At 48.1% G+C, this 10,638-nt stretch overlaps 1 protein-coding gene across 1 annotated transcript in view; it reads right to left on the bottom strand.

Moving 5' to 3' along the window:
• Positions 1-10,246, bottom strand: part of DUPD1 (dual specificity phosphatase and pro isomerase domain containing 1) — a 19,841-nt gene extending 9,595 nt beyond the window's left edge. The window contains exon 1 of the mRNA XM_023755144.1: positions 9,983-10,246. Within this exon, the coding sequence (XP_023610912.1) occupies positions 9,983-10,179 (197 nt within the window). The 5' untranslated portion in view covers positions 10,180-10,246. The remainder of the gene's footprint in view (positions 1-9,982) is intronic.
• Positions 10,247-10,638: the final 392 nt, after the last annotated feature.

The following is a 10,638-nucleotide window of genomic DNA, read 5'->3' as shown; positions in this document are numbered from 1 at the left end:
CTGAGCCAAACCGGTCAGGGCAGGGAGAGCTTTTGATAGTATTTGAGAAGGGGGGAATCCCATCCGGGCTTTAAGAGGACATCTCTCTTAATAGCACAGAGACCAGTTCCACAGCTCAGGGAAGAGGTGACGAGGGTCTGGAACCATAACAGTAAGAGGCCGAAAGTGGCATTGTGCTCCAGGTGAGGACTCATCTCGAGGCCACTGGTAAAAGGAGGTGGACAGAAATGGCCATAATGGATGCCAACGGGATCAACACCCTTGGCCGCGAGGAGCCCTGCAGGAGAAGCACGTGCCATGGCCTCTCGCTGAGGCCCCTCATCAATCGCTGGCTTCCTGGAGCTTCTTTGTTTGCCGTGAGAGGAGCTATGGTGGAGTTCAGTGTTTAGGAAAGAGGGAGCTAAACACAGGCATTAGCTTTTAGGAACATTTGCCAATAGCCCATTAGAACTGAGGCGTAGGGAGGTGGGGACTGCAAGTAAGCCCCCCGCCCCGCCCCGCCCCAGCTGGCCTTTGTGCTGCCATCCTGATTATGGAACACATTCTGCTTTCAATTTTTTCCTTACAAAGGTCTGCTTTTCATTTTTCCTCTTGTCTCAAAGTATGTATACAGCAAACATTATGCTTTTGGGATATAGATCTGCGCTCAATTAAAGGCTCCACTAATGCAGTCCATCTTGCTGAGTAGCAATCAACCTCACTTTGAGGTTGAGCTCAGTGGAAAAATGAAAATTAACTGTCCTTGACAGGAAGTTTCTATCCACGGTAAAGACTGTTCTCTCTGGGTTCAGCAGCTGGGTTTCAATATAATCAAATGGCAGTTTGAATAAATAACTCTTTGCACTTTGCTGCCTTGGGGGTCGAGGATCTGGGTACAGATGCAACAAGACTCACTGCATGACATCTCTACATTCACCCCAAAGAGCTGGCTTTGCCTGGTGTCCAAGAGGGAGAAAAGGGTTCGAGGGAGGGTTAGACCTGGTGGGTGTGTGAGGCCCACGGCAGGTTTTCAGGGCTCTGTGGCTACCTGGGCTGGGAAGTGGAGGTGGTGTCCTCACACACCGCTCTGGGGATTTCCCCCTAGCTTGGTGCACTCAGAGTCCAATCAAGGGTTCAGAAGAGTACCAGTGGCAGAATGGAGACCTACAAATCATCAGAGTGAGTCAGTAGACAGCGGCGGTGATGGAGGCAGATCCCCAGTTGGCTGGGATGCCTCGCTCAGCAATTATTGGGAGTGGAGGTAGGGGGTGAGAGAGAGTGCTGTCTGGCATTATATTGTTTTCTGTTTTGTTTTGTTTTTTGTTTTGTTTTGTGTTAAGGCCACCTGCTCAGATATGTGGTGTGGGAAAGAGACTAAGAAATGTGCCTCTGTTGAAGGAGAAAAGCTCAGGAGAAAAACAGACCCAGTCACTTACTTCCAGAATCTAGATGATGCCAGAGCCTTTGTTTCTGGTTGTTTAAGAAAAATCCTAGATGTGAGCAATCTCTTCACTTAAAAAAGAATGTTATCTAATTACAAAAATAATACATGATCAATGCAGAATGTGGAAAACATACCCCCTCGTGTGCGCACACACACAAAATCACCTGTGCTTCTAAACCCCCAGAGATAAAGATTATTTGCTGTTTGATATACTACCCTCCAGTTGTTTTCCTATGCATAGATTTGTATAGAGATTTGCCTGGGGGTATAACACTATATACAGTTTACACCCTTTGACATGGTGATATATTGTAAACATCTTGCTAAGTCAACTTATGAGCTTCAATAGCTCTGTGCTGTTCCGTTCTATAGGTAAATCTCAATTCTATCTCACCAAGCCCCTATTTTGGACTTTGTCTTCTCTCTCCCCCTCCCTCTCCCTCTCCCTCTCCCTCTCCCTCTCCCTCTCCCTCTCTCTCCCCATCTCCATCTCCATCTCTATCTCTATCACTATCCTGGAAGGGGTTTGGTGGGTATTATAAGAAACACACTATGAATGAACAACTTTGCTCTATTTCTTTGAGCACATCTCTGATTATATCCTTAGAAGAGATTTTTTAAAATGGCATTGCTGGGTCAGTGGGTATGAGCATTTTTAATACATGTAATACTCACTACTAAATTATCCTCTAGAAAGATTGCTCAAATGATTCCCATTTTTATCTTTTGCTATTTGCTAATTTCAAAAACAAAACACCACTAACAAAATGGTGCCTTGTTTCCATTCATTTATTTTGCACATGAGGTTGGACATTTTCTCACACATCGGACTCAGGCAGTGCATTTGTGAAGTTGTTGTCATATCCTGTTTTTGACCCATGTCTCTAACCTGGCCTACCTCTGGTTGGGCCAGATTGGCAGGGGCCAAGGAAGTGACTTCTTTCTTGCAAAGGCCAATTGCCTCAGTCAGAGACCTTCCCTTCCTCCCTCCTTCCTTAGCCTGGCCCAGCTTCCTTCCAGCCCCTCTGGGGATCCTCTGGGAAGCTTGCTTCAACCCCCCACCCTCTAAGAGCACTTTACGTGGGACAGTCTCCTTGGGCAGCACTCCCGTCATCCCACCTTTTCAGACCCCTTGGTGCTCTCCGATTCCCAGCCTACATACCTCAACACCTGCCTGAAAGCCCATTTTCCCCAGGTGTTTGCTCTCGCACAGAAGGGAGGCGGGACATGCGTGTACATAGCTGTACATGCCCTCTGCCAGCTTCCTGGCAGGAGAAACTAGCTGGTCCCTTGTTGCCAGGATTCTGCTATGAGCATCAAAGAAAGTCCACTAATAACCGGGTGGTTCTCCCCACCCTCGTGTCTGTGAGGCCCACTGATTTCTTTCTTGTTTCAAAATATATTTTTATTGATTTCAGAGAGGAAGGGAGAGTGAGAGAGTGATAGAAACATCAATGATGAGAGAGAATCACTGATTTGTGCCTCCTGTGTGCCCTCTACTGGGGATCGAGCCCACAACCCAGGCATGTGCCCTTGACCAGAATTGAACCTGGGACCCTTCAGTCCACAGGCCCATGCTCTATCCACTGAGCCAAACTGGCTAGGGCAGGCCCACTGATTTCTTGCACCTAATTATGGACTCCTGTGTGCCTATGGCCTGTATCCTGCAATCTGATTCTGATGCATGCGACACTGTTGTGGTCTCACATCATTTCATGGACGTGACCTTGTGGTGATATTCTCCTTGACCACACCTGTTCCTTGCAGGTGGATTTAATACACCAGGCATATTTCCAGCTTTTTACCTCAGTCGATTCACCTGATGTGAACTGACAGTCGATGGTTTTCTAGTTCTTGGGTGCTCTTATTATTTGCTGATGAAGCTGTTCAGTTTTGAGGCCCCTCAGAGAATACAGGCCTGGCCGGTGTTGTTTATAAGCTTAAACTGCTGCATGAACGGAAACAACCGAAGCTGTGGACCCTCAGTTTTCTCTTTTTGTTAAATAGAATGAATTACACTGGCAGCCCTTTCCTTAAAAGAGTTTTGTCAAGTCTAGTGATGTACTATTCAATAGGAAAGATTAAATGATACATGAGGGGGAATGAGGGGAAAGAGCAATAGGTAATGTACAGCAACACGTGATCCATGGTTGTCTCTGGGTAACGAGATTATGGGTAATGGAAACTTTAATTGCCTTCTTTTTTCTCTCTCTGTTTTGTAAACTTTCCGTGATGAAGATGTCATATATTCACTTGATAATGTAAATGTTTACCATGATTTTTATTGATGTTATTTCCTTAGTTCTCAGGAGTGACGGGCTCTTGCAAAGACTTCAGGTGGCCTTGGCCTTCTTAACTCTTGTTAGAAATCTCTCCCCACTCACGGTGCCCGAGGCTGGTGCCCAGTCTCACCTAGGTCACCTTCTGCATTTGGAGGTTCCGAGTCCAGGTTTCCTAGTTCTTCCGGGTAACATTCAGGGCATAAGGGGTCAGTCGAGGCTATGTTTTGGCTGCACCCCATACTAGCCATGGCCCACCCTGGAAGCAAGTCAAATCTCAGCCCTACTTGGTGCCTTGAGGCTGAATTAGTTCCTTTTTGGGGGGGAGAGAGGCTATGGCTGTCCCAGCATCCCAGTGAGAGGCCTTGTCTCAGGCTGAGGACTGTCTCAGCTGATGGATTTGCCTTCACTTCACTTCCTGATCTTCTCAGGGACAAACCAGCCCTAGAGATGCCTCTGTTTTTTGAGGGAGTTGGTCTGGTTGGGAGCAGAAAAGTAAGAGAGAGACCTGGGAAGCAAGCTCAGGGTGGTGGGGGCTGGCCACAGGCATGTGAGGGGTCAGGCTTTATGCGGAGGGGCAGCTGTAGATGTTGATAACCCTCAAAGCCAGACCTTGGCAGCAATTGGAGTTTTAAGAAAAACGGGGAGCTGCTTTTGGCCCCCACCGTTCAAGCCGCAGAGCAGCCGAACAGCGCCACGGTGTTGATGAGAGGGAAGAGATTTCTCAATTATGGTGTTTCAGCCGGGCTTTGCTATCAGAGGCTGCCCTGCCTGAGAATTTGCAATCACTTTGACAGTAGCCAGGATATTTTCCCTCCTGCTGACTATGGGGGAAAAAAGAAAAAAGGTTTTGCTAAGCAAATGAAAGATGTCAATGAGATTAAAGTGAGAATATTTAAATTACAGAAATTTAGTGCTTTCAAGCATACTCAAGCACTGCGGAAGCTCCAACGTAGGGACCGCTGATTGATAAGAGGTGATGAATTATTCTTATCTCATCATTGACGCCAGTCCCTGGCTCTCTGGAGGGCAACACTTGGTTAACCTAATTTGAATCTAATTTAAATGGCTTAAAAGTAATACAACATGTATGTGCTTGAATCTAATAAAGCCTAATTTATTTAATAGGACATTTCTTAAAGAATTTTATCTTAGAGCTGGAAGGGGCCTTTGAAATCATCCCTTTATTTTACAAATAAAGAAACTGAGTCCCAGAATGGGAAGATGTTTGAACTCTGGGCCCTGAATCCCGCTTGATGGCTTTTGCTCTCCTCCATGCTGACCTTGCAGCTCTTACTTGTGGCAGATTCAGACTCCCACCAAGTTTTGGGAAATGTGTGGGGAGAGGGGAGCTGTGGCTTGACTGAGATAGACTTCCCCACGAGAACATCCAAAAGGTGATTGGTTGGCTTGGACCCATCCCCTCTACTCACCCAGCACCTTGAACTCCAACCACTTCCCCTCCTATCTGTGGCCTCTTCTTACTGGGTCGTGGTGGTGGAGCTGGTGAGCAATGGGGACTTGGAGTCACCGGGCACCCCACTTGCCGAGTCCCCTTGGCATAAGCTGGGATTGAGAAAATGCTTTAGAAATTCTGAAGCTCACAGGCCCAGAGGGCTTTGCTGTGGCCATGCCTCCTTGGGCCTTAGGTCGCCTGGGTCCCTGGAAGGCCAGGACAGTGTCTGTGGGGTGAGTGGGTGCATGGGCTGGAGAAGGCTCAGTAGGAGGGACCTTCCTTCCAGCCTGGCCTCGGATTCATGATAGCATCTCATGGGAAAATTTAACCAGGGGGTTTTCTTAGCACAGAGGGACTCTAAGTGGCAAAGCATAGTAACCGTTTACCTTCCTCTCACACTGTGACTCAAATGACCAGAACCTACCTGAACTATAGCAGTTATTGGGTGTGTCAGGCATGCACTAAATGTCATATGTATGAACTCATGGAATCCACATATTACAGGTGAAGAAATTGAAGCTCAGAACGCTTGAGTGACTTGCTCAAGGCCACGCAGAAACCAGCATTTGACCCAGATATTGTGGCTCCGAGCAGATGCTCAGCCATCTGCCTTTCTCCAGAAAGAAGCCCTTGAGGAGAGAGGACGGGGAAAGAGTGAGCTGCTTTGTGGGAGTAAGTCTGGTCCCCAGCGGGTTCCAGGCATCACCGGTCTAGGTTCCAGGAACAGCCGGAGGCTCTGGCTGCCCTGGGATGTCCATCCTCACTCCCGGTCCTGACCACCCTAACTTCCAGAGCTTGGCACTCAGCTTTCAAAAACCTTGGGTGCTTTAGGGAAAGGAAGAACTCAACCTAAGCACAAATATCAAATTGAAACTGAGGCTTTGTGCATGAGGAGCCAGCGCTGAGCTTTCCCCTGGTTCGAGCAACACCTATAGAGAGACCAAGGAGCACAGGCTGCCATGCCTGCCCTCAGCTGGGCTGTAACCTCCGTGTGGTGGCCTTGGCAGTGGAATCAACTGCTCTCTCACTAAGCATCTGGGAGTCCCATTCACCTTGTTAAGTGGGCATCTGGGCGGGGCCCTGGACAGAGATGGACAAGACCAGTCGTGCTGACTTTGGCTCCTCCCCACGCCGCACACGCAGGTCACGCACTGACTGTGGAGCTTGCCCAGCCTGTGCATGCGCGTCTGGGGCTCAGGCAGAGCTGGACTGAACTAAAGGGCAGTGACATTTTCCTGGTGGAAGGAGGAAGCGTATCTTACTGCATCAAAGCCAACCGTCTGGCACTGTATTGACTAGAACACGTCTGTCCTGCTCAGACACTCAATTTAACTTCCTGCAGAAAGCACCGCGGCTGGCATTCAGCCTGCCACAGGCTGGCCCTGACCTCTCTTCCCAGGTTTCTTTCTCACTAAGTAACAGTAATAATAATTTTTTCATCTATCTAGTACTTTATACTTTATAAAATGCTGTCATAGTCCATATTTCTTGGACTCTTCTCAGTAACCATTTAAAAAAAATTTTTTTTAGTCGGCTACCTCCTGCACACCCCCTACTGGGGATCAAGCCTACAAGCCGGGCATGTGCCCTGACCGGGAATTGCACCAGTGACTTCTTGATGCATGGGTGGACACTCAACCACTGAGCCACACCGCCAGGCTCAGTAACCATTTTTAGAGACGAGGACATAACCCCAGAAGGGTAAAAGGACCTGCCCAAAGCCACCGCCCCTGCAGCAGACTGTGGCTGTGGTAGATGGTGTGCTGTCCTTTAGAATATTTGCTGCCCCTCCCTAGGGGAAGGTTACACTTTTCTGCCCTGTTGATGTGAGGCCTTGGCACGGACTTGCTTTGGCCAATGAAATGTGGACATCAGCCTGGGTCCCGAGTCCCGGAGTAAAGTGGACATGCAGCACCGTTAGGACCTGCCCACCGTGGATATGACATGTGAGCGAGACATAAGCCATCATTGTGTGGGCCACTGAGATGTTGGGGTGGCTTGTTATTGCAGCACGGCTGTCTTAGCTGACCACACAGTGGTAGGATTTGGCTTCGTCCCAGGTCTTCTGAAAGTGCCCTTTCTACCATATCCATCCCCTAAATTCCAGATAAATTACCTTATTTCTCCTTACCTCTATGTCTCTTCTCATCCTGCCCCATCTGCCTAGAATTCTGTTGAAATACGACCCATCTTCCAGGGCCAACCCCGGAATTGACCTCTTCTGTGATGCTTACTCAGACCCAGAATGCAGGCACTTAATGAGCATTTACTATGTGCCAGCTACTACTCTAGCACTTCATTTGTTTTCACTCATTTAATCTTCACCCTGTGAAACATGTTATGGGCTGTGAATTATACCTTAATAAGGCTGTTATTTGAAAAAAGAAAACGGCCTGGCCAGTGTGCTAAGTGGTTAGAGCATTGGCCCATACACTGAAGGGTCATGGGTTTAATTCCCAGTCAAGAGCATGTACTTGGGTTGCGTGTTTGATCTCTGGCCCAGTCAGGGTGTGTGCGGGGGGCTTGCACTCTCTCTTCTAAAAATCAATGGAAAAAATATCATTGGGTGAAGATTAACAAACTAACAACAACAAGAAAAGAAAATAGTATAGAGTCCCTATATACCTCTCACTTAGGTTCCCCTAATATTCTGGGAAATGATTGGATAAATTGTGGTACAACTATACTATGGAATATTAAAATGCAGAAGAGTGTATATATAATATGATTCTTTTTTTTCTAAAAAATTGTTGAGAGAAACAAAAACCCTTTATATGTGTGTATATGTTTGCTTATGTTTGCAATTGTATACATAAAGTAGTAGACATAGGCAAGTAAATATAATTCTGGTTACTCCATGGTAGGATTAAGAGAAACAAAGTGTGATTATGCAGTTTATTTTTTATAACCCTCCATTTAATTTAATTTAGTACAGAAGGGCATGTAATTTTTGTAACTTTTTCAATTTAAAAATATTACGAAAAACCAGACAAGGGAGGCTGTCCCTGGATTTTCCCTGACTAGACAGTTATCTCGAAGGTTTAAGCAGCATGATGTGTGTGTGTGTGTGTGTGTGTGTGTGTGTGTGTGTGTGGAAATCGCACATGCAGAGGCCCTGCACCATCTGCTCCTTGGAGAGATGGAGCATGAGCCGGAATCCTGGGGGTGGAGGGAGGATTTAAGATGGAAACTTCTGGATTGGGCAAAACTGCATTCGAATTCCAGTTCTCTGTTGCCTACGGGGCTGTGGACCTTGGGAGAGTTAATGAACTGCTCTGACCCTCCGTTTCCTTATCTGTAAAATGGGGTAAGTAGATGACCTCTTTCATTGGGCTTTAGTGAAAATAAAGTGAGATAGTACATGCAAGATGCTTAGCACAATGCCTGGCACAAAGCATTTAGTAAATCATAGGCATTATTATTATTAATACTAGTGGCCCAGTGCATGAATTCTTGCACACTGAAATTAATTAGAAAGTGGCCAGTGGCCAGTGGGGCGGGACCTGGGGCGGCGCCACGGCACGAAGGGCATCTGCGAAGTGAACGGGGGTCCCTCCAGTAGGCGGGGTCCCTCAGCCTGGCCTGCGGGGATCGGGCTAAAACCGGCTCTTCGACATCCCCCAAGGGGTCCCAGAGTGCGAGAGGGCACTCTGCAAAGTTGCTGTTGTACAGGGTGTGGAACACAAACGCAAGTGTGCAGTAAACCAGATTCAGGGATGACAGTGCCCCAGCAACAACATAACCCACGGCTGAAGGTGGAATCGTGCGGCCCCACAAGGAATCGGGCTCCCTCCTCTCTGGTTTCAGGGTGCGTCACCCAAGAACTGCCGCTGCCAAGTCACTGCAGCTCAGCAGCTCCTGCATTGAACATCTGCCCCCTGGTGGACAGTGCACATCATACCTACTGGACGGTTGGATGGTCGGTATATATAACCTTTTATATATATTGATTATATACAGTATGAGCTTCCCAATTGTTTAAGGAATGGGGAATGGTAGCTATAAAAATCTAGAGAAGGGGACAGCAACCTGAACTTTGCTAGGCTTACCTTTTTCTTCTCCACACATAGGCTGATGTGCCTCTTGTGGGTGTTATACCCAGCTAAAATAAAAGACTACATTTCCCAGCCTCCCTTGCAGCTAGTGGCAGGGGAAGTCTTGGGTGGGACTTCTGTTTGGAAAGACACCCTTTTGCTTTTACTTTCCCTCTACCTCCCTGCAGTCTGGATCCTACAGATGATGACTGGAGCCCTATCAGCAATCTCAGCCCATGCAGCAACCTTGAAGAAGAAAGCCTTACCCTCAGGATGGTACAGCAGACACACAGGAGCCTGAGTCCCCAATGACCCTGGAGACCCATGCCAGTCCCAGCTTGCCTTCCTCTGTACATTGTTCATGTGAAAGCAAAATCAACCTCTATCTCACCTGGCCAGCTTGGCTCAGTAGTTGAGCATCAACCTATGAACCAGGAGGTCACGGTTCGATGCCCAGTCAGGGCACATGCCCAGGTGACGGGCTCAATCCCCAGTGTGGGCCGTGCAGGAGGCAGCCGATCAATGATTCTCACTCATCATTGATGTTTCTATCTCTCTATATTCTCCCTTCCTCTCTGAAGTCAATAAAAATATATATTTTAAAAATCTACCTTAATCTTGCTTAAGCCCCTTTTCGGAGTGTTCTGTAATATGAAGAAAAACCCAGCCCTAACTGTTAGAGTCACAGAACAACCAACCTAAAAAGCAAAATGTCATGGCCTGGAGGTGGCAGGAGGTGTGACCTGGGGAAGGGCCTGCTACCTTCTCCTGGGCTTGGCCAGGTACTCACTCATCCCCGATGTAGAGCTTGGGCCAGACCTCGTTGACGTGGGTGTACTGGGGGCTGCCCTTCCAGAAGAGGCGTTCCAGCTCGAAGGCTCCGGGGGTGCAGTAGTCCTCGGCCTCCACCTCCTCCGCCTTAGGCAGCAGACTCTTGGCAGAGGAGTAGGCATTCTTGAGGCTCGTCCTTGGTTCTCGGGATGTCATCTTGGAGCCAATGGATGCTCTCCTTTCTGCAGCTGGTCATGAGAGAAGGTCAGGGCCGGGATTAGCAGGGGACAGAGGTAGGGAATGGGCTTTACGAAAAGAGGTGGGAATAAGCTGATGCGGAGATGTGGCAGGTATTTCCCAGGCCTGCTGTGCTTCTGCTTCCTTTTCCCAGGCCCCACGGCAGGCACAGTGGCAACAACACGTCCCTCATTCCAGTCTCTCCAGGGCAAGCGTGTTGGGGGCCTCCAACCCAGGCTGAGGTGGGTGCAGCAGACCCAGGACAGCAATCCCTGCAGGCAGCCAGCCCCTGGTCTCCTTTCCTTTTCAGTGGTTCTCAACCTTCTGGCCCTTTAAATACAGTTCCTCATGCTGTGACCCAACCATAAAATTATTTTCGTTGCTACTTCATAACTGTAATGTTGCTACTGTTGTGAATTGTAATGTAGATATCTGATA

The sequence above is a fragment of the Myotis lucifugus genome, unplaced genomic scaffold (genome assembly GCF_000147115.1).
Source record: "Myotis lucifugus unplaced genomic scaffold, Myoluc2.0 scaffold_69, whole genome shotgun sequence".
Taxonomy (NCBI): domain Eukaryota; kingdom Metazoa; phylum Chordata; class Mammalia; order Chiroptera; family Vespertilionidae; genus Myotis; species Myotis lucifugus.
The sequence above is the reverse complement of the archived record's forward strand: the minus strand, read 5'-3'. Positions and strand labels throughout refer to the sequence as shown.